This window comes from Haplochromis burtoni, unplaced genomic scaffold (assembly GCF_018398535.1).
Source record: "Haplochromis burtoni strain Fernald_Lab_line unplaced genomic scaffold, NCSU_Asbu1 Contig_54, whole genome shotgun sequence".
NCBI lineage: Eukaryota > Metazoa > Chordata > Actinopteri > Cichliformes > Cichlidae > Haplochromis > Haplochromis burtoni.
This window is the reverse complement of record NW_024582415.1, coordinates 516179-543782: the sequence shown is the minus strand read 5'-3', so window position 1 is coordinate 543782 and position 27604 is coordinate 516179. Positions and strand designations below refer to the sequence as shown.

At 38.6% G+C, this 27604-nt stretch overlaps 1 protein-coding gene across 2 annotated transcripts in view; it reads left to right on the top strand.

Annotated features, from left to right (window-relative positions):
• Positions 1-2598: 2598 nt before the first annotated feature.
• Positions 2599-27604, top strand: part of ikbkb (inhibitor of nuclear factor kappa B kinase subunit beta) — a 27372-nt gene continuing 2366 nt past the window's right edge. Inside the window, exons 1-21 of one of the 2 annotated variants that reach the window (XM_005924400.3) lie at positions 2599-2767; positions 4786-4907; positions 9432-9526; positions 13553-13673; positions 15879-15948; positions 17973-18061; positions 19425-19514; positions 19599-19723; positions 20345-20452; positions 20534-20663; positions 20886-21080; positions 21182-21296; positions 21442-21565; positions 21653-21804; positions 23260-23321; positions 23410-23510; positions 23615-23664; positions 23779-23878; positions 25101-25248; positions 27046-27134; positions 27449-27542. In XM_005924400.3, the coding sequence (XP_005924462.1) occupies positions 4803-4907; positions 9432-9526; positions 13553-13673; positions 15879-15948; positions 17973-18061; positions 19425-19514; positions 19599-19723; positions 20345-20452; positions 20534-20663; positions 20886-21080; positions 21182-21296; positions 21442-21565; positions 21653-21804; positions 23260-23321; positions 23410-23510; positions 23615-23664; positions 23779-23878; positions 25101-25248; positions 27046-27134; positions 27449-27542 (2163 nt within the window). In that variant the 5' untranslated portion in view covers positions 2599-2767; positions 4786-4802. The remainder of the gene's footprint in view (positions 2768-4785; positions 4908-9431; positions 9527-13552; positions 13674-15878; positions 15949-17972; positions 18062-19424; positions 19515-19598; positions 19724-20344; positions 20453-20533; positions 20664-20885; positions 21081-21181; positions 21297-21441; positions 21566-21652; positions 21805-23259; positions 23322-23409; positions 23511-23614; positions 23665-23778; positions 23879-25100; positions 25249-27045; positions 27135-27448; positions 27543-27604) is intronic. The other variant, XM_042220722.1, reaches the window with a different exon arrangement.

Sequence of the window (27604 nt, the reverse complement as noted above, 5' to 3'; positions counted from 1 at the left end):
TATGAAACTGGCCAATTAAGGCATTCTTCCTCTTTTGTGTTAAGTAATGAAAAAAAATACGTACCTTTTTTCTTATTTTGTTTGTCCTTATTTACATTGTGCCATAAATGGTAAGGTATTTGTAAATCATGCAGAGTAATTGTAGCATCTGCACAAACCACTGTTTTAAACATTTTAGTTTGCTGTCTTAATGTGTGGGTAGATGTTTTTATAATTCCTGGAGCTCGGATGCTGCAAATCCACAATCAGGGTATCGAGTGTCACATAAAATGAATACGAGAAGGTTTCTCGGACACAGTTCACAGTTACTGATTTTCCTTGGCAGCAAACCTGAGATAGAGTGAAAAAGACGACTGTGCAAAACTTAGACGTGTTTTAGTACAAGTTTAAAAAAAAAAAAACGAAATAAAAACTGTAATATAGAAATATTCCAGCATATAAGCCTGCAGTTTTTTATTTGGTTTTTATGGATGAAGCAAACAAAACATAACAAGGTAAACAGCTTTAACATAATCCGGTGGGCAAACATTTTGTGCATTCATGAGCTCTACCAGTGGGAACAAGATAGTTTACCTAATTTTGATCAGATTATTTGCTTTTTAAAATATTCTGAGGCACTCTGTGCTGATAGAAACCTTCAGTTACAAAATTTTACTTTTAACTAATGGTTACAAATGTTATTACATTTTAGCAAATATTAAAGAATACAAAATGTAACTTTGAACACATCAAAACTTACTTACTGTTAATTAGATATTAAATTTTTCACTTACCATTTTTTTTGTAAATATTAACCATGTACCTCAATTTTCTCTGACTTTCCAGTGTTTGTAGTTCAATAGACAAGGAATAATTTTAACAAGCTGAGGATACAGCTGTTTCTAAGCCAAGACAGACTTGCCTTAGAAGACTTCTATCTATCTTCTTGTATGGGACGCAGCTGTGTCCCTGAGGTAACTGGGTGTAAGTTTAAATTTAATTGTCTGATGTTAGTGTTATGTCTCACTGATGACAGAAGTCAGAGGAGAATGGACAGATTGCTTCAAGCTGAAAGGAAGGCAACTGTATCTCATATAACAACTTGTTATAGCCAAGCTATGCCGAAGAGCATCTCTGAACAGACAGCATGTCCATTCTGGAAGCAGATGGGCTACAGCAGCAGAAGTTTTCACATTACTCCATGCAAAAACAACAGGTGATTAAACAGAAAAAAACATCATTGGTATACTCTGGAAACTCTGAAGTGCATCTTCTCCAAATATAACACCCGTTATATCAACAATGATGTTGCAAAGTCAGAACATGTGAAACACTGAGATGAACACTTTAACAGACGTCAACAAGCTGATTTTAACTGATCTAAAAATATCCAACTTTGCAATAGTAGGCCTGCCCCAACTGGATCACCCCAAAAATAGTAAAACCTGTAGTCTTATTGATATTAGCTGTTTTTAAATGATCTATACATTCTGTTTTGTCCTGTGATTAAACTGGGCCCTGTATTGCTATTAATTATTTTGTTGTAATTATTCTTGGTTCTTGTTTTGTCGCTTTATGTCTATAAAAGGCGCTTTACGTATAAATATTACTTTTTTTGTAATTTATTTGCCTCACAGAATCTGAGCATCTGATTTGATTAAAGATCTACAAGGGCACGATCCAGACAGAAAAGAAACCAATGAAACTAAAGAGGGGCAGCCAAGAAGGAGACTTTCAGTAGGTTAATATGAGCTGTCAGGTCATGATGCAGATGAGAGGGGTGAGTCAAGCAGTTTGGGAAGTTTGATTCTACAGTAATGGTGCTGTACCCTTAGCAGTGATATCATATATACATTCATGCAGTGGTTCAGTGTTTACTGCCTCATAATAAGAATGTCCTGTATTTGAAACCAGGTTGTTTTTCTTGTGTCAGCGTGGGTTTCTCCCGCACTCCAAAGACATGCACAGAGTTAAGTTAATTGGCGATTCTAAATTGAGCGCAGGTGTGAATGTGATAGCCCAGACAGATCCAGGTGTACTTATTTCTTGAATTATGACAGCTGGGATGGCATCGCCCACAAAAAAAGATGGCCATTGTTTTTGAAAGCGTTTGATCCGCAAGATTGTTTCTCAGAAAGATTAGCTAGGTCACATTCTTTCTCGATGACCCCGTGTTTCATTTTTCTAGTTAAAGAGAGACACTAAAGTGACCTTTATGTGTACGGCTGTTTGGATGCCACATTGCTTATGTAGAAAGACACAAATGACGCCAAATTATTAATGTACATGACATAATATGATTTAGGGGTTACGATAATTCTTCACTTAAACATTTAAACTAACTTTTAAACTAAAATAATCATTTTTTTAAAAAATGTAATAAGGTTTTTTTTGGATTAATGTAGTATTTGTTTCTAAATTGAGTGACTTTCTACAATTATGAGTTTACACTTATGAGTTTCTTAATTTAATTTGGGGGGAATTAAAGAAAATTTCCGTTTAATGGTGATCAAACTCATAATGTATGGTTGAAAAGTGCATAAACCTACCAGCAGGACATAATCCGAGGACTTTCCCTACAAGTGGGCGGGGCTGTTTCTTCGTCAGGTTAACAGGAAATATCAGTATCAGGAAGTTGAGTGTTTGGAGATTTGTTGTGTCGCCAAAATTTGCTGCAGTAGTTTTTATTAAAGTTTTACTGATTGAAAGCTCGGATACACACAGTAAACCTGCCGTTCAAACACAAAAAAGGCGTGAAAACGCGTGAACGCTGCGTGTGGAGTCTAAGGTAGGACTCAGGAGTTGAAATGTTGACGCTTTTCTCCTTGAAAATAAAACACGAAGACTAGTTCCAGCTCATTTTATATGAACAGAGAAGTACAAAAGGAAAGTAAATTTTTGTGTGTCGGTGAATAATATTCTTATAATGAGTAAAAGGTTGGCGGTATATTTACTGTAAGTCAGTCTATGAAGCTTAAAACGAAACCCTTCAAGCATGTAGCGCCCCTGTAGTGTTTAATGGGCCTCTTAATAGTCTGCGACTATATGACAGTTAGTTTTCTTTATATACACGTAGCGGGCTTTTTTTTAATAAGCTAGACTCGCCTATAGGAATGTTTGTATGTATGTTTTGTCTGTTTTATTGCAGCTGCTGTAAAACATAAACTCAGTGTTTATGTAGTTTCACAGTTTGGAGAGCTTTTATTTCATCCATCAGACCCCTGCAGTCACATTTATAACAATACTGATAATACAACAAGTTCCCAATGAGATTTTGTTTTTCATTTTTTTATAATAGGTTAATTAGCTTATGGGAATTCATACAGCTTTTTGTTACTTTTTTGCTGTTTAGAAGCCACCAACACTGTTGTTTCTGTTTCTGTATACATATGTTATCACCTACAGGACAAACACAGCATTTCTTTTCTTACTGTCCCTGACCAATAGGCAAGTTACTCATTTTACCAAATTAATGTTTTACTCTTGGACATTTTACTCTTACTCTTTGGACATTCGCTGCTTTTTCTCTCATTTTTAGTCTAGTCCTTGTACCTGATCATTTTCAGGGGAATGTTTGGTTTGTTAAGCCACTTAACAGTGACCTATGAATCATTCAAAAAGGCATCTAACCCAAAAATGAGCCAGTGTTTTGTTTACATATAACATAGCAAAGAACTAGCTTAAAATAGTATATTCAGACGCTAAAGGTCTTTTGCAAAAACACATTTGTTCCCATTCCTTTAGATGAATTTACAAACAAAACAAAACAAAAACAAGGGCATAAATGATGGAGATAAAATGTTTATATAAGGTTTTTGCATCAACTGAGTGATTCCCAAACACCTATCAGTCAAAAGGTTGGCATATTTTGGCATAGTGTGCAGTGCGTTTGAGGAAACTGGACAAGTGGAAGACAAAAGATGAAGTGGCATGACTAAAACTCGTGTTTTTAGAAATGGGTAATATTCCAGCAAAGACCTGACACAGAAGCTGCGAGATGCATTCTGACCTTCAGTTGATCCATCTACTGTTCACTGAAGCCTCATCAGAAATGGTCTCAGTGGAAGCGTGGCTATTCTTAAGGAAGGGAAATGGGGAGAAAAGGCTGAGGTATGCCAACACAAGAACTGAACTGAAAGTCAGTGGCAACAGCTCTGATGGAGTGATGAACCAGATCTGAAAATTCTGGTTCCAGTCGTCATATAGAGTGTCTACAGCCATCTATAAAGCACGGTGGAGAGTCAGTCATGGTTCTGGGCTGCATTTAATGGAATTATGAACACAGACAAGTACTGTCAGACTTTGATCCATCACACTGTACCATCTGGAAAGAATCTAATTGTCTATGGCTTCATTTTTTTCAGTACTCCCAAACACTGCTAATGCTGGAAAGGCAGATCTGGGTAGAAAAACACAAGATAGGAAGCCATCGGTCGAGATACTTTCAAGCTTGTCAGAATCGTACAAACTGTTATGTTATTTTGTATCTCTATATGTGTTTGCATGTTTCAGTTAAACAATGCACCTATTATCAGTTTTAAAAGGTATAAAGGTATAAATATAAAAGGTTGACTCAAGACTTTTGCATGTTCCTGTACAAACCAGAAAACACTGTAGGTCTCAGAGCTGAGAAGCTTCAAACAAGGCTTTTTTTAGGCATTTGTTCGAGACGAAGCAGTTAATTATTTGCTTGAGTACTGGTTGCGTGCTCAGACAAATGCATACTCCCATGACATTTTTCAGGCCAAACGTAACATTTTAGCCTTAGTAATGGGTCATGACGGATCCACTATTTTGTTGTTTTAGGTGTAGGTGAGGAGGTCATGAATCGAGTCCCCCTGCAGCAGCCACAGAGCTGTGGGCCCTGGGAGCTGAAGGAGCGGCTCGGCACCGGGGGCTTTGGAAATGTCACAAGATGGCAAAACAAGGTATTCACTCCACATACTTCTAGCATACTGTTACATCTTTGAGAATCTTATATCTTTAGGACATAATAGACAGGAAAGAGGATGTTTGAATAACAAACTATCACACTGACAAGATAATTAAACATGTCCTGCTGGAGTTTCTGGGAAGCCATCGGCTCTTACCTCTGCTGATCAAATTTTAAAGTTAAGGTTTTGTTTAGAGGGAAATAGTCATTTTAAAATGGAATCAGAAATGAAAGTTCACTTGTGTGTTTCCCTCTTTGTGTTTAGTAAAGATTTAAGATGAGGAAAACTTCCTCAACCTGCTGAGGCAAAGCTTCTTGTTCCTCCTACAGCGAAAGCTCATGTAAACAGTATAATGACCGTGGAGGTGGATTAGCTGTAGGGTACAAATTAAACTCATCTTTTAGCTAATGTCTGTTTGTATTTCACTAAGATGACACTCGTGGAATTGCTTGAAAGAATGTATAAACAACTCTCACTGGATTATTTTGATACTACAGAACTCTTGAGGATAAAAATATTAGGTCCCCTATGAAATTCAAAGCTTTTTAGTTTTTAAAAGAGTAAGGGATTTTCTAAACTTGCTAGTTTTCTTTAGAAATCATAATTTATTTCTATTTGAACACAAGAAGTATTATTTCATAAAAAAAAAAATTATTATGGTCATGATTACCACCCTGAAAAATGTTTTAGCAAGCCATAGCACAAACCAGTGTTGTGCACTGTGGTGCTTTAACTTTGTAATGTTCAATTTACACACAGTATCAAAACTTCAGCACGGGTTTAAGCTGTCACTTTGGAAAGCATCCTGCCAAAAACAAACGTAATCAGTCATCATCATAAGAATTGGTGATGCTCACAAAGCAGGAGATAGATACACAAAGCTATCACAGTGTTCCCAAGTTTAAATAACTGGAGTTAGAAGTATTTTCCCAAAATTTAACGAGACCAAACAGTTCAGAACAAGCCTGACAGAGGTTGGAAGTATAAGGTTTCAACAATTCTGGAAAGAAACTGAGTGAGAGATGTCTCCAAAGACCCCAGAACAACTGTGAAGACACTCCTGAATGACTTCGCCAGCTCAGGAATTATCGTCTGGAAGAAGATAATCAGTAGAACACTGCACAGGAATTGACTGTGAGGCTGCAGACCGCGACAAACTCAATTTGTCATCTTCAAGCCAGACTGACATGTGCTAAGGACAACCTGGGGAAAGATTATGACTAATGGAAGCTCAGAAAGTGTTATTTATAAAATATGGGTCTGATGAAAAGAATGAAGGTCTTTGAACTGAACAAAAGAGCATTTGGGATTTCACCTTCATGGGTTTTGTTCACTCCAGGAAGCTCTTCTTTGTGCACTCAGCCCATGTGAAATAGTGTCTATTGCAATGATGTCACTCTAAGTCACGGGATGAAACCATTTGAAAGTTACATCACTGAACAAGAGGGCACTCTGGGAACATGACAACACCCGATTAGTGGCTCTTCCTTTTCCTATCTTTAAAATTGTACTTTAGCTGTGCTGTTGTATGACTCACATTTAATATCGTTGCATTTTTAAAGCTGGCTTTGAGCCAGGAAGTGATTTAATATAGTGTCTGCTCTGTGGTTTGCAAAGGTGTAATGATAGTTGTGTATTTTTCCATTGTTTTAGTCCAGTCCATCCATCTATTGTTTAACTGGTTATCCAACCAGGCTCATAGGCAGGCTAGGCCCAGCTGACGGTGGGCATCCATACCTATGGCCAATTTGTGATTCTTTTACCCCATTTCCCCTTCAGTTTTTCATGTGACTACAATCCACAAAGGAGAGTTAAAATCATTTCTGTTGTGGTTTCATTATGAAAGATTTCAGCACTTCTCATTCATTAAATAAAGAGCTGTCCAATTCTCTGTTGGTGGCTGTAATTCAGGCTTTTATAATTGTTTTCCTGAAGCTGCACCTGTATTTTGCAAAATGTGTATTTAATAATATACACTCATTGGCCTCTTTATCAGTTGCACCTTGCTAGCTCTGGTTTGGACCCAATTTTGCCTTTGAAATGTTTTATCTCTTCGCGGCATAGATTCAACAAGGTGCCGGAAACATTCCTCTTTTTAGTCCGTGTTGACATGATGGCATAATGTAGTTCCTGCAGATTTTTTTGGCTGCATATCCACGATCCACGTTCCATTCAGTCTCATCTGAAAGGTGATGTGGAGGCTGTGATGTGCTGCTTTTAGAGATGCTCTTCTGCATATCTTGTCTATGATGACTAGTTATTTCTGTAGGGCTCTAGAGTGTAACCAATATGGTCGCAAATGCGGCCAAATTTTTCAATGGTGCGACTAAAAAAAAAATCTTAGGTCGCACCGGTGCGACCAACTGTTCAACTAACAAAAGAAAAAGAAATACTCCGCAACTCTGAAAGTCTCCGTGTGGTCAACAGCAGACACACATTATGCCTCTATTGTGGTCTAAACCAATCAAAAATAGTCAGGGGCGGGCCCTCTCTGATTGGTCGTGGTCCAGATATTCGTGTAGTCCATGTGTACGTTTGAAAGTGCAGGTTTAACATTGTCTACAATATTGCCAAAGAGTGCCAAAGCACTTTAAGCACAAGCACAAGATTGTTAGTTAAATATTTACAAATCAGTATTGTCTGTATGGACAGCAATCCCCCCCCCTCCAAAAAAGTGCATATGTAAAACTGCTGTGTTAAGCAATGCGGTTGAAACACCAGTTAAACCATGGCAAAAAGTTAGTCTAGAGCCCTGTTCTGTCTCCTCAACATCACATTAACTAAGAATTTTGACCAGAAAACTGCTGCTCACTGGATATTTGTTCTTGTTCTCTGGAAAGTGGGAAAATTCAAGTAGATCAGCACTTCCTGAAATACTCAGACTTTCCCATGACAAATAAGTCACGACAAAGTCACTTAAATCGCCTTTCTTTCTCATTCTGATGCTCCATTTGAACTTCAGAAGTTCACCTTGACCACGTCTACATGCCTAATACATTAGGGTGCTGCCATGTAATTGGCTTACTGGATATTTGCATAAATAAGGTGCTGAACAGGAGTATCTAACAGAGGGGCCAGTGCGTGTGTCTTCCATAAACGTATTTGTATGATTTACTTCCATTGCTGTTTACAATAATCAGTGAAGCATTCAAAAAAAGAAGTTTAGCATTGTAATCACAGTGCTAATCATCGGTGCCACTGCAAATTGACCTTTAGGAGGGAGAATGATTGAGGACTCTTGTGGCACTGCCATTGTGATGATTCAACTTCTTCTGCAGGAAAGGTTATGTCTTCCTGCATTGGCGACAATACTGTTGGCTAATAATAGCTCATATGGGAAGTGAAACGCCTTCATGAGAAACAGGTAGGAAGAAGTTGTTTCTCATCATTTTTAGGGAAGTGATTTAATATAGTGTCTGCTCTGTGGTTTGCAAAGGTGTAATGATAGTTGTGTATTTTTCCATTGTTTTAGTCCAGTCCATCCATCTATTGTTTAACTGGTTATCCAACCAGGCTCACAGGCAGGCTAGGCCCAGCTGACGGTGGGCATCCATACCTATGGCCAATTTGTGATTCTTTTACCCCATTTCCCCTCATTTTTTTTCTGTTTATCATAAAGTAGGAATGTCTGACCACTCTGTTTCTTGAATACAAAGTAGTCATGGTAAAATATATAATTAACATTGAAGATCGCACAAAGGATCGTTACGCTCATTTCCACTAGAGCAGCTTTGCATGATTCACACTTCAGATGAAGCTTTTTTCTGTCTTTTATTTGTATGTCCACTTTAACTCTGTAATGCCATGTGTATTATATTTGATACATGAGTTTTTGAGGCTCCTACATCATTATTGTGATCTTTATTTTTTTAAATCTAATCCCAACAGCATCATATTATTATATCAATTGCAAGAAAAGCTGGATGGAGTAAATAATACAAGTGGATATAAATTATATGAATTAAAACTCATGTATCCAACTTGATATTAAATCTATTTTTTAAATTTGTTAGGTTCAATAAACACTCTAGTTGGACTTTAGTTTCAGGTTTAATGGTTCAGACTTTGTAGGTTTAATGTATTATCCTGATGTATTTATCATTTTTTTATTTTGCTTTTGTTACTCTTTTCTCTTTCCTTCTTTTCTGTCCTAACCGCCCTTTCTTTTTTTTCTTTTCCTTAAGCTTTTTGTCCCCGACATATGAACTCTGAACATTTCAGGAGAATCAGGTTGAGACATTGTCTGCAGTTGCTGTCTCTGACTTGCAGCACAAAGCAGGAAACTATCTGAGTCAGCCTCATTGCTATTATGGGAAATACTGTCTTTTGGCAAGGTTACTGGCAGGTTAGCGAATGTTGAGGCACTGCAGAGATTGTTTAACATCTCAAATGAATTGAGAACCTCTATTGGATATTGTGTAGACAAATAAAAGGCTAAAGTTCATGTGTGAAAACAGCTTTTCAGTGTAATGTCCTCTGAAATGATGGAAGTCTGACTTTGTGTCTGTCTGTTTTCAGGACACAGAGGAGCAGATTGCTATAAAGCAATGTCGGCAAGAGCTGAGTGACAGAAACAAGGAGAGATGGTGTCTGGAGATCCAGATCATGAAAAGGTCAGAAGCTGCATTTGAGATTATGTTGAGTGATTATCAGTATTATAACTCCATCCAAGTCCTATACAGAAACTATAACTCATTTAAAATGTGGTCAGTCACCTGTTCCCTTGCAACTACAGTTTTTTTTCCCCACCATTGCTTTTGGAAGTCCCAGTCTGACTTGCACTTGTGTGCAGAATGAGCAGCAAACTGTCAAGGAAGCTTCAAGAAAAAGTCTCTTTTTCCACAGTGATGCATCTCAGTTTGTGACACATCAGTTTTTAAGAAATTGGTGATTTTCCCATGCAAACTGAAACAGTTTGCTGCGTTGGTTTAAGGCCGTTTTTGGCATGTTAGCCTGGTTCAGTCTGACATGTTGCCGTGACTCACTTTGGTACATTCCATGACAAACTGGGTGCTTATGAGTTTGACATTTGACTTTTATGTACCCATCTGTTTAACAAGTTTCTCAAAATATAAAAACCAATTTTGTGCCCTGAAATAGTAAAAATCACACATTAGATAATTAGAACAGCATGAAAGTGAGTTATTTTGGTGACTTTGGTTATTTCTGACGTCCTAGGTGCCACCTCCTCATTTTGCTCTGCTTTGGCAGTCATTCTCTTTCCACACCAGAAGCCATTCTGTTAATGGCTTCGGTTTTGGTGTCAGGTCCCTGGATGCCAGTTTATGCGGGGTTTGATTATGTTTTGAGATGTGAAGTGCATGTGCTTTTTGTCATTTGGTAGTGCAAACACACGCATAAAACCTCCCCCCCTTGTCTTACTTTAACAAGCGTGTTGTTTTCAGACAGACTTGGTCACAACCGCAACCCTTCCGTGCTCCCACGCTCAACTTGGGGAAAAAAAACACTGGGTAGGGGACATGGCAACCTACCATTATATTATTACAGCTACTTAACACAGATTTGCACACGAACATCTACTGAAAGACACATCACTTTGTTTTTGAGTTATAATGTGTTTATACATCTGGTATTCTGTTGCTTTTGCAAATGCAGAATGTCTTTTTAAAACCAAGGGAAAAAAACATTTCCAAAATCTCATGCAGGCTTCATCCCACTCTTTCTCTCATTGTGTATTTTTTTTTTTAAACGTTTTCTCAAATTCAACAGTTTCCAGTTCATATGTTATTATAATAATAATAATAGCTTTATTTGTATAGCTTTAAAAATAACCCCCAAAAACTGTGCCTTACAGTTTGGATAAAACTATACATTAAACATAAGTTCACCTGCCCCAGCTGACAGACACACAGTCAAACGTACGTTCTTACATTCAGTCATACACACTCTACAGCCAGAAGTAAGGGATTAAAGATTACAGAAAAGCTAAGCTATAAAATGAGTCTTCAGCAGCTGTTTAAAACAAACTGCTGATTCAGGCTGCCGCAGGCTGTTACAAAGTTTTGGTACGACAACTTCAAAAGTGTGGACCCCTCTAGCTTAGAAGAATGAAGAGGTTGTCTGCTGGAATAAATTCTCAGGATGTCTGCTATCTGTGCAGGAGCTTGGCCATGTGGATTTATGTTATTAATACAATTTTAAAATTATTTCTAATTTCAGCTGGAAGCCATTGAAGACAAGTAAGAGTAGAGGTGATGTGACCACTGGCTTGTTTTTGTTAGCAGCCTAACAAAAGTGAAGAGTCAGTGACAGTAAATGAGTTGGGAGAACATTAAAGCATGTACTTTTTTGTGATGTTTCTTAGTTTAAAGAAACAAGACTGGATGAGCTTGGAGATGCTGGTTAAAAATAATACCAAGATTCTTAGATGCTTATTCGATATTGCTGGTGAGGAGGCTAGTATAATGACTGACCACATAAGAGAAGCTGAACACAAGAACCTCTGCTTTGTCACAGCTGAAGACACTCAGTCTTTAGTGACAGTAAAGGTAGGAGAGGCTGCTGAGATTGTTAGCCTTGACAGAAAAGTATAGCTGTGTGTCATCAGCATAGCAATGATAGGAGATGCCTTTGAAGATGTTAAATAGATGGCCTAATGGTAACATAAATTAAAAGCAGAAATGATCCAAGGATTGAAACTTGAAGGACTTCATATGAATCCTTGTATTCCCAGAAGCAGAAAACATCCTATATTAAAGAAATATAACTATACAGCTGAATGTATTTCGTTTTGTTTGATTATTTATTGCTTTAACTGAACACTTGCATACGTGTGAGGACTCATAATAACAGTCATTTATTATTTCAGTGATTGCTATCAGTCTTCTGCTATTCGAGTTCCTACAACACGGATTTACATGCAGTACATCATTTTCTTGGTCAGTCTGATATCAGTTGGAGTCTGTTATCTTTACACTCTCCTTTGCTTTTTATATGTAATGAATACTTGAGTCAGAGGCAATCTGAAACACATTGTTTCAGTGACACATTATGAAACCACAAAGCTTCCGATATGGCAAAGGAGGAAATTGAATCAGATCAAAAAGTAAGACTTTTAATGATCCAGAGATTGTGTGATATAAACAGTTTTGTTATTTTTAATGCAAGCCAAGTTTTAAACATTTTTCTAATAAAGTTTAAATGAAGAACAGCACAACATATGGTAGCGTAGAGTAACTCTGATGCCAGGCGTCTTCACTGCAATTCATACAAAAAACATAGAAAAGAATCAAAGAGTAAATAGTACAGTATCTATCTCAGTCAGTTATATGAAATTACAAAAGCATTGTTTGTATATATGAAATTTAGAGTACTCATGTATCAGCAATTGCATCATGTTTTGTGTTATATAATAAGTGATATAAGAGTTGTGGTGTGTTCTACTTCCAAGGTCCAACTGGGTCTGAGTGAGGTACATTTTGTCATCATAGGTTAAACACAGCACTTCATGCAGAAGTTTGTGAGACTTGTCAACACAGATGCTGAACTACAGTTTACAAGGATCCAAGCGCACTTGTTGTCCTCACAGAACTGTGTCTACAATCAAAAGCAATCATAATCCCAGCCTGTGGAGAAGATTTTTGTGTCTAATGTGGAAAAAGGTGGAGGCGAATGTTTTCTATGTAAGACAGGATATGGTAAAAGAGCAGTTCCCAGGCAAAAAAAAATGCAGAAACAACAAATTGTATTTTTTTTTAGATATCACAATGCGTAACTTCCTTAGAAATAGCTGCCAAGAACCTGGAAATTAATCAGTGCAGTCAGTTGAAACATTGGAGCGTAATTCAAGATTAATCTCTGTGTATTTGCTTGGTTCTTACTGGATATTATTGGTGCAGTGACGCAAGACAGGGAGTTTATTCATGAAGTTAACTGCATGCTTGAATAGGCTGGGCTGAAATGGGTCCCAGCCAATGGCTGTCCAAGTCTGATGGGGAAAAATGTTAGGCTTTGGAAGTAGATGCAAGATAAAGACTAATATGTACCCAGGTGTTTTTGCGTTGTGCAGGGGGAAAAACTGAAAGCAGCAATGAGAGTTTCGTATGAGGAAAGGGAAGGATGTTCCGGAGCTCTCAAATGCAGAATTGAAGCCATTTACTCAGACACTGAACCCGACTTTAACGCACTTAACCAAAACCAAACCACTAGATTTATGTCACCAAACATGGAAAAAGAAATGAAAAACTGCAAATCCATTAATTCAACTGGAAGCAAAATGGAAATAGCACTTAGTACAGAGTTAAATCTTTCAATGTTTGCTGAAACTTTTTTCACAAGTGTTTTTGAGATTGTTGATTAAATAGTGATTAAAAGTTTAGCATTTTATTATAGCTTAATTCTAATATCCCCTTTTACCAGTGACAGTTTCTAAAGAGATAGCATTAATAATGAGCAGAATTGAGTTTACCTTATTGGTGCCACCCTCCACAGCACTCCCAATTTCTCATGAAACCCCCTTGGGAAGATCAGTTGCCCTTCTCTGATTTGTCATTTTCTTTTGTCATCAGATCGGTTTCAGGAACATTTTAACAAAAGATGATTTCTTGTGGTTAAAATGATAATGAATTATATTGCTATAAGACATTGTACAGTTCTTCTAATTAGTTTTTCTCACTTAGGTTGGATCATGTCAATGTGGTTGCTGCCCGAGAAGTTCCTCAAGGAATGCAGAAACTGGTGGCCACCAATGATCTGCCGTTGCTGGCCATGGAGTACTGTCAGGGTGGAGATCTGAGAAAGGTAAAAGCCGGTTATGTTTGCGTGTGTATATGCATATACAGTCATGTGTAAAAGGAAGTACAGCCACTTTCAGGCCTAAGGTTTTACACGTCAGGATATAATCTGGGTCATCTGGTCCTTAGTGGGTCTTAAAGTTCAGATGAACAACAACACATCTCACACAGTACTGTGCAAAAGCCTGAGCCACCAGTGTTATGTACAGACATACACTGAAATGCAGTAAAAAAAGGTAAAAAAAGAAAAAGAAAAAGTTTTTACAACTCTAACAAGCCTGAAAGTCAATATTTGGTATGACTATATTTATGCTTCAACAAATGTGTTTATGCAATACCTGCTAGTAATAAGTGCATGCATTTTGATTGGCAAAGTTTTCTATGTGTAGACATAACACAGGCTGACATTGAATGGATTATAGGTCACTGTTAAGATGTCAGGTACAAGTGCTGGATTGATGAGGCATCAAAAAATTACCAGTGTCCATAGTGAAACTGTGAAAGACTACGAAAGCCAAGAAGACAAGTCTGATTCCTTGGAAGCAAAATTTCAAGGAACGAGGGTTGGCTCAAGACTATTGCACATTACTGAATTACATCCTGTCATTTATTAGTAGAAATGCAGAAGTTGTATGTGTAAAGAGAATGTAGCAAGAGTGGTGATCATTTTAGCTGGTTTTGCTACTGTGGGACCCGAGCACTTGCAGTCACTAAGTTTACAAGGAAGCCCTCTGTATACCAGATAATTCAACAATCAAATGGGAAGCCATATTTCTGACACCTTTCTGACAGAAATGATCCAAAGCATAGCAGCAAATCTAAAACAGAGTGGCTATAAAAGAAATGAATCAAGGTTTGCAAATGGCCCAGTCAAAGTCCAGATCTCAACCTGATTGAAGTGGTGCAACTTTCAGAGAGCAGAGAGCAAATGTTTGAAAACCTCAATGTACTAAAGCAAAATCTTTAAGGAAAGAAGGGCAGATTTCCTCCACAGCAATCTAAGAGACCAATAAAGTCATACAGAAAACAGTGATTTCAGTCATGGGGTGTACTTAGTTTTCCACACACTGGTTCTTCAGTTTAGTGCTTGTTAAATAAATAAAGACTTAGTATAATATGTTATGTGTTGTTCATCTCAGGTTGTATTTACATATTTTGTTTAGATAAAACCTTGGAACTCAAATGGGTTGTACTTTCTGTTTCATATTCCTTGATTTGATGTGGTTTAGGTCACTGGATTTGAGCCCGTAAACCTACATTTTAATAAAATGTAGACTCTGTTTTATTTTATTTATTTTATTTTTTTGTTTTATCTGAGCACATACGTGTGTGTATTTACATATATACTCGTATTTGTAAATGCAAGTATGTGTACTTGTGTATATATTGTTTTTTTGTTTGTTTTTTTCTGTATATGTCTGAAATAAAGATACAATACAATACATTTTAATAAAATTAAATAACTGTGAATGGTTATCTTCGGTTGGTAATATTTTTTCTCATTCTTAATATGAGGCAATATATGGTTGTCTTTTGAAATCTTTTGAGTCACATGTATGTATCAAGTTTAGAAATAATGCTAGTAGCACAAATTTTAAAATGGCAAATGTAACAATTACTGTACATGTATGTTTTTGGTTGGTTTTTTTTCTGTTTTAAGTCTGATTTATTTGGACCAACAGTTACTCAGCTGTTTGCTCTTCATTCTGTGGGATAAATCTGGTGCAGTTTTTAATTTGAAAACAACTGAGTGTTAACCCCGAGGCCAGCAGAAGAGGAAAATGCCAACCATTGCAAACCGCAGTGTCATAAAAATTTCAAAGCATCCCAGATGGTCGAAAACTAAGCAGATGGAGCGCAAAACTGCACCATCCTTTTTTGTCAGGCTTGACACAAGTTACCAGCAGCAAAGTGCTGTAAAATGATTTGTTTAAAAGAAAGAAAGAAATCTGCTTTTACTACCAAAATTGTGATTTGTACGTTTGCAAAAGGGCCTGAGAGCCTTTTGAAAAAGATTGGTGCTTATATGTCTGATCTCTTATAAAGATAATGTACTTAATGGATGGAAAGTAGTTTTTATAGAACGATAAAGAAGAAAACATTCATAAAAAGGACAGAGTAATGAACTCTTGCCTGTGTAAACTTGCGTTGCATTCTGCTCCCTGGTTCTTGTCACTGAGGTGTCGAGTGTCTGTTTTTGTGCTCTCTGCAGTATCTGAACATTTTGGAAAACTGCTGTGGAATGAGGGAGGGGTCCATTTTGATTCTGTTACGGGATATTTGTAAGTATTTGGTTTCACCGCCATCTCCATCATGACTGCGCTAACCTTTTAAATTGTCAGTGTGAAAGACTGATAGATTAGCTTGGAGTGTGATCTGTTCTCTGTAGTAGGGAGGAAACGGTGCTGGTGAGTATCGTGATGTCATCACTGACTATAAACCGCCATCCTCTTAGTCACCGTGGCCCGAGATCATACTCATAGCAGGGCTTACGTCAACAATCAGACCCCCATGCTCTTTGGTTTAAACATTATACATGAACACTAACATCAACATGCACTCTGTGTTTGTCTCTGTATAAACGACTTTGAGCTAAGAAACAAATAATATGGATTAAAGATATCTCGAGTGCATATTTCACTCAAACACGTGCGCATAAGTGGACACAGACATGCAGAAACTCCTTTTCCTGTGACCACTTTGTGGACATTTCCTGATAATGAGTGATCCACTTTAAACTGTTTCATGAGCGAAAGCAGTGACCCAGTCATGTGTATCCACACCCACAAAGTCGCACTCACTCACACGCGCTAACATTTAGATGCCCCAAACTTATGTTCCGCTTCAGTCACCTCTTTTTGTTGACACACCCGCAGGTTAATCACCCAATTAAAAGTGATGTTAGAGTTTCAGCTGTGCTGCCTGTTACGCTTTAATCTTTTACAGTTGATGTTAAAGACTTGATCTGGTGTTTCAAGACTACCTAATTAAATTGTTTATTAAACTATTTTATTGGTTTATTAAAAATAATGTTTTTATTGATCTTTGGTGGTTTAACTTCTTACTTTGCTGTAGTAAAGTATGAGTGTGTCCCAGTGTGGGTCACAGATTTCAGATCAAATCCACAGCATGTTCCACACATGCACTGCAGCCGTGAAGGTTATGACATTAGCAGATCTTATTGTCTGGCATTTTCTGAAGTTTATATATGAAACTCAGACTCTATATAATAGAGACAGCCGAGCCACCATTATGCCACCCATTGGTTTCAAGGCTACAGATTTTTAAGCTTAGCATTTTAGGTGGCTGCCATGTGGTTTTTGGTGCCAGATATGACTTTGTTTGGTAGAAAAACAAGGTTTTTTAGAGAGCTGCATAAATTGTACATCTAAAATTCACAGCTGCACATGCCTTCTTTTGGTGCCAAATTAGAGGTTAATTAATTATTAGAATTTGACTAACCAAATCTTCTTGGACGGGCTATACACCTGAGAATACAATTTTACTTGTTCAATAACTCCAATGAAAATCTCCCAAAAAGGCACTAGCTCTAAGTTACCCACAAAAAGTAAGACCAAGGGGAGCAACTGAAAGAAGATAAAGTCGCTTTTGGAACCAACCTCACCAAACGTTACTCCTCGCTTCACTTTTCAGTCCTGGAGGTTGTTGTGTAGTGAAGAAAACTGCATATCAGCAGGGCGTGTGTAGGAATGAAATTCACTAGAACTTTTCCACTAAAGAGGAAAGTAGCTTTTAGGAAGTTTGCATTACGTAAAAATAATGTGCCTCAAACCCAGTCCCAGGGGGTCACAGGCTAGTGTACTCCCAGTGCTGGTCCCAAGCCCAGATAAATGGGAGGACCATGTCAGGAAGTGGAAGAATCTGTACCAGGTCATATAAGGAGATTCATTCGCGGTGGAAACCCCTCGGGGAAATAAAGGTACTTTGGGCTGCTCCCTTATGTACACAGTTTGGACCTCAGCACCTGAGAAACACAGTTTTGGGATTGGAATTATCTGTTATCACTTTTCATATGCACAAGTATGAATATACACTTTTAATGTCTTTAATATAATAATGTTAATTGACGTAATACCAACTAAAAGCCTTTCAGTTTTCATTATAGTTCTGTCTTCCATACAGCACTGTACTCTTACATATAAAAGTGAACCATGAGCCTCTGATAAACTTACTAACATTCCTCTATATCTTCACGTGCTGTGCTTTTTTCCATCAGCTGTAATGCATGCAACTACAGTTTTACATTCTTACTTAATTGTGACTGTTGTTGCTTTTTGTCCCACAGCTTCAGCTTTAACCTACCTCCATAAGAAGAGGATCATTCACAGGGATCTGAAACCAGAAAACATTGTGCTGCAGCAGGGAGAGAAGAGAGTGAGTTAAAGACCCAGTGAAGCCCTTTGGTGGGATAAATACACCCAAACCACATTAAAGAGGCTTTTTGCCTCTATGTGGTTTGTATTGAATTAGTACAAAACACTTGCCTCTGTTATGTGCATTTATCCTTGTACTGAATATTTAATGTGGAAAAGTCCATTTTTATACTTGAACTTGGAGTTACAAGGAACCTTTGGGATCGCCCTACTGCTTAGCTTCCTCTACGGGCCTCTCTTTTATTTTGTCCATTATGTAATAAATCATTGCTTGTTATCCTCCTCCGCCTCTGCAAAAGGGTACAGGAAAGTCAAGAATGTTATATAACCGAGGGCAGACATATTAAAGATGTTATAGATGCATGTTTATGCAAAGACTATTGTTTATAGAATCCAAGCCAAATTTAAGTTGGCTCAGATTCTGTTAAGTTTATAGATTTGCATGAACACTTGTTTTCCTCATGCATGGTAGAGAAACTGTAAAATTGGAATACAGGCTTGGTTTATGGCTTGGAAGTTATTAAGGTACAAGTTGTTGATTTTTCTCACTCATGTAGTCGCTCAGCATTTAAAGGAACATTTCAGCATTTTGGGAAATATATTTATATTCTTTCTGTCAGAGAGTTAGATGAGGAGTTTAATGCTGCACTCATATCTTTGTATTAAATATGACGCCAGCTGGCTCATAATACTAGAAATGAGGGGAAACGGGAACCCTAGCTTTATTGGATACTAAGAAAATCACCACTAATGATCATGTTATATATTGTTGATCCCAAAAGATATACAGTATCAACATTAATTTGCAGTTCTGTGAAGGTTGCATGACTATTTCTCGGATTTGAGCACTTATCAGACAGCTGCATATGAATGTGCTAATGATGCAAAAAAAAAGCTTAATAACTTTCATTAAACCTTGAGTGGAGCTATCTTGCTTTTCCCTTTTGTTTGGCATACATGTACTGTTACATTGGTGGACGCTGGTGTTAAACATGGCCAAATGAAATTATGAAGTCAGTGTCTGTAAAAGTAATCTCTGTGATCTGAACACTCCATTTTGCTCTGTAATACATGAAAGAGAGGGTATACCTTTATTATGGACCATGTCAGGCCCACCCACCTACATCCTGTTTAAACCTTCTGTTTTTAAGGAAGCAGTGAATGAACAAAGGGTTTGCCTTAAATGTTTCAAACAGTGGATGATCTGTTTACGATAAAGAAGTGTTATTTTGAACTGTGAATCATACAAAGGAACTCTACAAGAGTTCAAGAATAAAACGTATGTAGCCGTCTGTCTGTAATTTTAAGAACAAATGATTCTAACTAATAACACTTTTCTTCTTTCCCCTCACTCCTAATCTCAGTTGATCCACAAGATTATAGATCTCGGCTATGCTAAAGAGTTGGACCAGAGCAGTCTTTGCACATCATTTGTGGGAACCCTGCAGTACTTAGTAAGTACTAACAGCTAAAACTGTTACAGCACCCTCCTCATCACATTAGCTGAACCTTAATGCTTTTTCTTTCACTTCTTTCAGGCTCCAGAGCTCATAGAAAGGCAGAGGTACACGGTCACTGTGGACTACTGGAGCTTTGGGACTTTGGTGTTTGAGTGTATCGCAGGATTTCGGCCTTTCCTGCCAACGTGGCAACCTGTTCCCTGGTATTGCCACATTTGAAATGCTCCTATATCTGAAGTTGTCATTTGTTCTATATTTGCATCAGTTAAAATAAGAAAGCGTCCAGAAAATGTTCACTATTTCAGCTTAATATATATAATATGACCAATTAATCTCAAATCAAAAGAAAAAGAACTTGGAAACAATGGAAGGAAATTTTAAAACAACAAACCTGCAGAACCAGCCTTTCATTCCTTTTTAGTCTTTATTTCGGCAGTCTGGGTCCATACTCGAGCTTAATAACTTAAACAATGTTGTTATCTAGGGTTAAGCAATGATAAGCTTTGTTGCAGATAAATATTATTTTTCCGTAACAAGATTTTAACACAGTGAATATAAAAATAAGTAACAGTTGTCCAAGAATTGCAGGATGTCAGTTGTGCCAATACCAGTGCGGCTTGTTTCTCACTCTTGCGATGAATGAATAACATGAAACTCTAGGGATGTCTGCTAAATAGAGAGGAAAAATACTCTTCCCATTGCTGGAAAACCTAAGTGTTAGTGTCCAGTTGCAACCAAAGTGAAGATAAAATAGAAAAAGTACTGCACTTTTAAGAGAATAAAATATTAAACTAAATTGTATACAATTGATTTTTATGTTTTAGGCACAACAAACTCAGGCAGAAGCTGGACAATATTATTATTGTCTACGAGGACCTCACTGGGGACGTCCGCTTTTCCGAACACATCCCTCAGCCCAACAACCTGAACAGGTATGTTCATACAGGACAGACACATGAAAGTGCTGGATTTAAACTCATGTATCTCAGTCTAATGCAATAACTGTTTGGCAGTCTGTTATTAGAGAAGATGGAGAGGTGGCTGAAGCTGATGTTAAAGTGGTCTCCTCAGGAGAGAGGCAAAGACCCCAGTGCTACCCCCAGCGACTGCTTCTCCCAGCTGGAGCTCTTATTGCAAATCAAGGTTAACAGAGAAATTAATTGATTTATTTGACTGATTTATACAACAGTGTCCCTGCATTAAATAAATAATCTCAGGGACTCATAATAGTGCTATAATTAAAAGAAAACTTCTGCTCAAATTTTACAGGATGTGAATCTTTAAAAAAATAATACTACTAATAATAAATTTATGTAACATTCACTTGTTTAGTCTTATGCTTTTGGATCTCCTCTGTTCCCTCAGCTGGTTCATGTCTTGAACATGTCGTCTGCAAAGATTCTCACTTATTCAGTATCCGATGATGAGACTGTGGCCAACCTGCAGCTAAGAATAGAAAAGGACAGCAACATCCCTGCAGCCAATCAGGAGCTGCTGCTCGAGGCGGGGTTGGCCTTGGAGCCTCATGCGTTGGCCACACAGTGCGCCGTAGATTACGCAGTAATTTCCAACAAAACAAAAACACACTCCTTTCAGAGAATATTCTACATGTGACTATGAAAATGTATTGATTTGTTGCTTTTGTTAATGTTTGTCTTTAGGAGATAGATGGAAGAAGAACAGACTTTCCTTTGGTTTTCCTCTTTGATCGTTCCTCTTGTGTTTATGAACCTCAGTTTGCTCCCCGAACTCTCCCTGAAAATATCCGCTTTGTCCGTAAGTCCAAAGATAAAACCTATTTTATCTTATGATATGATTGTGATTGTGTCATTTCTGTTGCTTTCACTTTGTTTCAATTTTACAAACACTCATATGTGAGTCTATCCTTCTGTCTCTCTTTTTTTCCTCTCTTTTTTCCTAGAAACCGACCCTAACTACGTTCTGGCTTACAGCCCTCTGAGGAGGACTTGTGGCCAAGCGTGGCACACCATCCGCTCTCTCAAGGAAGACTGGCAAAGACTGCAGCAGGGGCAGAAAGCTGCCATGTAAGATGTACACCAGCGCACATGCAAATCTCGTAAACATGCTTCTATTCATTTTAAAAAAAAAACATCTTATCCTTTTTCTTTCAGCATGAGCCTGCTGAGACACAACTCTTCACTGTCCAAACAGAAGAATGAGATGGTGTCCATGTACCAGAGACTCATTGCCAAACTGGATTTTTTTACCACCAGCCTTCACATAGACATGGATAAATACCAGGAGCAGACAGCCACAGGGATCGGTACTGTTACAATATTATGTTGGTAGATAGTACACTTTACACTGCCACTACCAGGACTGCATTAATCTATCCTTAAAGATGCACCTTCTTTTTTAACCCTCTTTATGAACAGTCAGATTTAAGATAAGGAATGTAATTACTAGCAGAAATGCTATAACTGGTATTGGTCAATAGAACATTGACATTATATTTTTATTTATTTACAATTATTTATAATTGATACTTTCAGACAGCTAATAAATATAAGTATCTGATAATGTGAATTTATAGTAAGAATAGACCGTGGATTCATACATTGTCAGATATATCATCCTTACATGTTCTTTCACTTAAGCTATTCAGGATAAGCATATCCCAGCTGTCATGGGACAAAAGGCAGAGTACACCCAGTCTACTGCAGGCCTGCAGACTGTGCCATTGCACTGATAGAAACAACCACGGTGGTGCACCACCATGCTCTGTTAGGCTAAAGATACTAGACGTTACTGCTGTTTGACTGATTAGCACCTCTTCGGAGGTTTTTTTTTCCAAAAACACGAAATTGTCCACTTATACTTGTGACAAGTTTTTACAATCTACATAAAGGTTTTGTTATCCAGTTAATTTCTGTTGAATACAGGTAGTGGAAATAAGCTTCATACATACAGGGCGTGCCCTTAGGGAGCTCGGTCATTCAAGAAGGGCTTAGAGTAAAGCTAATACTCCTCCACATCGAAAGGCGGTTGGGGGTGAGGTGTTTCAGGCGTGTCTGGGAGAAGTCCTGGGACACAGCTGGATTGGAAACAACTCAATGTCCCCAGGTAGTGATACCCGGTTTAGCGGCAGAAAATGAATGGAAAGATAAAATTGACCAGTCAACAACTAATGAGAGCATAAACAGTTCTTAGTTTCAGTTAAGGCCAACATCCAGAAGTTTAGTTTCAGCTATTTGACTTTAAAAGGAATTAAATTAATATTTTGGACAACAGTGGTTAATTGTTGTAACACAGCAGAATTTTTTTACTTGTAATTTCAGGGTTTTGTTGGGAACACGATGATCATATTGGAATGTTGTGGGGATGTGTCCCCTTCAGTGTGCGTATCCATTGCATGTATTGAACCTGGAGCTTGGTGGTGTCTATAAATGTCTCACTGTCTCCAAAGAGATATTATCAGTGAGATATTATGCAGACACGTTACACTTGTAATGAAAGCTGAGTTTAAGGATCGGTATACTCCGACCCATGAGTACTCTATACTTAAGTAATCATGCAATAATGTAGTACAGAGTATTCAGGGCTGGAAATGTCAGTATTCTGGCGTCACAGCGGGTGTGAGATAGTCTGCAGTTATTTATGGCTTAATTTGGTTGTCTGTGGCTTTTACCTCAGGGGGAAACATTTATCCAAACTTGTCTGTCTAGAACAATGCAGTTTGCCACTAACTAATGACTAATGTCTTCTTACATTTTTTTAGCATCAGACAAACTGCTGGGTGTGTGGAGAGAGATGGAGCAAACTGCTGTCAGCTGTGGTCAGGTAGATTTGACTTTTTCTCTCTGTGCATGTGTGCATAAAGAGTATTTATGTGTGTTTCAATAAGACTGAAACGTGTGGCTGTTTCTAGGTTAAGGTGAGTGAGTTGGAGGAGGAAATGATGCAGCTGCAGCCAGACATAGTGGATGTGCAGCGGCAGCCATGGAGGAGTGGAGAAGCCTTGGATACACTGTAAGTTTGAACCAAGCTTTATTGTAAAAAGAAATACATAAAAATAACAAAAGTGACTTCTCTGTGATCTTGTATCCTGCTCTCCTCCCCTCTTTGTTCCTCAGTGAAGGAAAAGCCATGGAGCTGTTCCGAAAACTCAGAGAGAAGCCCAGAGGTTTGGACTATTCATGCTTCAGTTCACTTTTTATTTAACAGTGGTCACAGCATCTCCTTGTGAAAATAAACCTCCTTTGACATTGTTTCAGTTTTCTTCCTTTTCCTTCCACAGACCAGAGGTGTTCAGGAGACAGTCAGGAGGTGGTGCGTCTAGTGGTTCAGGCTGTGCAGTTCTATGAGAAGAAGCTCAGAGATTTCTACACACACCTCAGGTAGTCAAACACATTTTTAAATCATTAAACAATATGCACTGGTGAGCTTTCATTTGGAAACTTTTGCTGTTAAACTCAAGATCCATTATTTGGTGTTGAAGAGCAAAGTTGGTATCAGTTTTCAAGGATACTTATCATCAGGCTGGGAAAACACAAAGGCATTCCCAAGCCAGCTGAGCAATATAATCTCTCCAGGGTGCTGTGGGTTTGGCCTGGGTTCCCCTCCTCGTGGGACATGCCCAGAACACCTCACCAAGGAGGCATCCTTGTCGGATGCCCGAAACACCACAACTGGCTCCTTCTGATGTGGAGGAGTGGTGGTTCTAGTCTGAGCCCCTTCCAGATGGCCGAACTCGTCACCCTATCCCTAAGGGAGAGGCCAGGCACTCTTCAGAGAAAGCTCATTTCCGCCCCTTGTATCCGCAATCTGGTTCCTTCGGTTACCTCGAGCTGACAACCCTAGTTGAGGGTAGGGATGTAGATTGACCAGAAAATCGAAAAGGCTTTGCTTTCACGCTTAGCTCTTACTTCACCACGATGTACCAATACAGTGTCCACATCACTCCAGCCAAAGCACCAATCTCCCACTCCTATTTTTTCCAAAAATATTCTGCATTACTTTACATAATCCCAACCATTGGTGGCTGTCAAACTGGACCCATGCAAAAGTACAGATGAAATAATGTTTAATGATGAATCAGTTCTGTGAAGCCTTCTGGTGCTATGGCAGTCACTATGTTTCCATGAAGCCCAACACTACGACCAGAATTCTAGCAGAATTAAAATGTTCCACAAACTCAGCTCAATGAGAAAAAATGATGTCAAAGTGATCAAAATTTACAGTTTATGAAAACTGGTTTCAAACCTTAAACCTTTTTATAAACCAATCAGAAGAATAACTGTTTCATGTGAGGAAAAACTGATTACACTCAAGCTGTTTTGCTTGTGCACATAAATGGGGATGTGTGCCAAGCGTGGCAGCTTCTCAGTTTAATTTGAATACAAACTCTCGTGTAATTAAAGAATCAACAGGAGCTCAGCAGTGACACCTACTGTGCTGAACAGCTGATACACATAAATATTTGGGGTATTAATCAAGCAAAAAGACAAATACACTACATATTCGTCATTTTCATGCATGCTCTATATTCCAGTTATATGTGTCAGCACGTTAGCTACACGGGTGCTTCACCTTCAAATTCTGTTTTTATGTGTTATGCAGTAAGACTGCACTGTGCCGCCAGCGTGTGATGGAGTTACTGCCAAAGGTGGAGGGCGTGGTCCAGAAAATGGCGGAAAGCGAACAAGTGCTGATGAGTCTGCAGGAGAGACGACAGAGGGAGCTGTGGAACCTGCTCAAAGTCGCCTGTGTGAGCAAAAATGACCTGTTCACAAACCCAAAGACACTTCCAATTCTGATCATAAGATAAGATAGACAAGATAACTCTTTATTGTCATTGCACAGTCATACATAGTACAGTAGTACAATGAAATTGGAAAACTGTCCTACGTCGGCACTACATATAACACAACACGACACGATATGACACATCACAACGCAACAAACAACACAACACAGTATATTAACTTAGTATAAAAAAGAAGAATAAGTGTATGTGTATTGCACACTGTTATTATTGCACATTAATTATTATTGCACCTTGTTATAAATATTATTATTGTTATTGTTTTAAACATTGTTACCTCCCCCCTAAAAAAAGTCCAGGGAGGTAGCCAGTCAGGTGAGCTATTTGCATTGATCAGGGCTATTGCCCTGTTGTAAAAGCTGTCCTTGAGTCTATTTGTTCGGGACCTCAGCAGCCTGAACCTCCTGCCAGACGGCAGCAGCTTAAACACCCGGTGTCCTGGGTGTGTGCAGTCCCGTAGGATGCTGCGTGCCCTCTTGAGACAGCGAGTGCTGTACAGGTCCTTCAGGGAGGGAAGAGGATGACCAATGATTTTTTGGGCCATGTTGATGACCCTCTGGAGTGCCTTTCTGTGTGCTGTGGTGCAGCTGGAGAACCACACACCGATGCAATATGTCAGCACACTTTCAATGGAGCAGCGGTAGAAGACGGTCAGCAGCTCCTTCTTCAGGTCCATTTTTCCGAGGATTCTCAGAAAGTGGAGACGCTGTTGGGCCTTCTTTAAGACCGCAGAGGTGTTAGAGCTCCATTGGAGGTCTGTGTCTATGTGCACACCCAGAAACTTGAAACTGGAGACCCTTTCCACACACTCCCCGTTGATGCTGACAGGCTGCAGCTCGGACTTCCTCCTTCTGAAGTCAACTACCAGTTCTTTTGTCTTGGTGGTATTGAGGTCCAGGTTGTTATCTGCACACCAATCTGACAGCCTCTGAACTTCAGCTCTGTACGCAGTCTCATCTCCCCCTGAGATGAGCCCCACCACGGTGGTATCATCTGCAAACTTGATGACTGTGTTGACTGGGTGGGAACTAACACAGTCATGTGTGTACAGAGTGTACAGTAGGGGACTCAGTACACTCACATACATATAGACTCATATACACTCACCAGCTGCTTCATTAGGTGCACTTTGCTAAAGCTGATTTAGAATTACATTTTGAGAAACACTGGAGATTTTGGTCCATGTTGACATGAAAGCGTCACACACGGAGTTGATGCAGATTTGTCAGCTCCTCATGATCCGTGATGTGAATCTGGAATTCTGAGATTTTATTATGTTCAGTAAATAAATTTGAAATGATTTGAGCTTTGTGATATGATGCATTATCCTGTCTGAAACAACATACTCAGGTAGACTGTGGCATTTAAACAATGCTCTGCTGATGCTGTGCCAAGATAATATCCCAACACCGTTACCCCACCAACAGCACCAGCAAGCCTGACACGTTCAAAGTTCCTTAAATCACCGTTCTTATTCATTCTGATGCTCAGTTTAAACTTCAGTAGGTTGTCTTACACAAGCCTAAATGCAATGAGTTGCTGCCGTGTGATTGGCTGCGACTTATTTATGTTAACGTCAGTTGAATAGTTGTACTTAACAAAGTAAGCACACAAAATACAATTTGCTTACAGTTGTAGCCAGTAGTATATGTGTAATTTCTGTCTACTGTGATTATCAAGAGTGTTACATTTACTTTATCAGCTAATATTGACTAAAGTCCATCATCTTGTCTTACATAGAGTAAAGTTCGCAGTCCAGTGAGTGGGAGTCCTGATGGATTACGTACCCCGTCGTCAGTACTGACTCCCAGACACAGCTTACAACAACTGTGAGTGCACTCTCTCTCTCTCTCACTCACACACACACACACACACACACACACGTGAGTACTGGGATGTGAGGGTAGGCGTCCATTCAGACCCTAAAATTAATGATTGTAATATTGTTGAGGTGGTGTAGGCTTACGTTTATTTTTACATGCCTATACATGATGACTAACCAAAAGAATTTTAAACTAATTATATATTGTGGGATTTTGTTTAAAGACAACTTTTCAGAACATCTCAGATAGCACAGACACATAACAGGAATCCTAACAAAGTCGTCAGAGGAATGCATGAATAACTTTGGGTGTGTTTGCAGTGATGAGTCTCTTGTGGAGGAGAGCAGGACATTTGAGAGCCGCCTTCAGAGTTTGCTGCACGACACCATCCAGGAATCTGAGAGCAGTATGGAGGTGTGCAAACAGATGCATAGCAGCTGCATGGAAGTGTTTTGTGATTATTATTTTTTTTATTT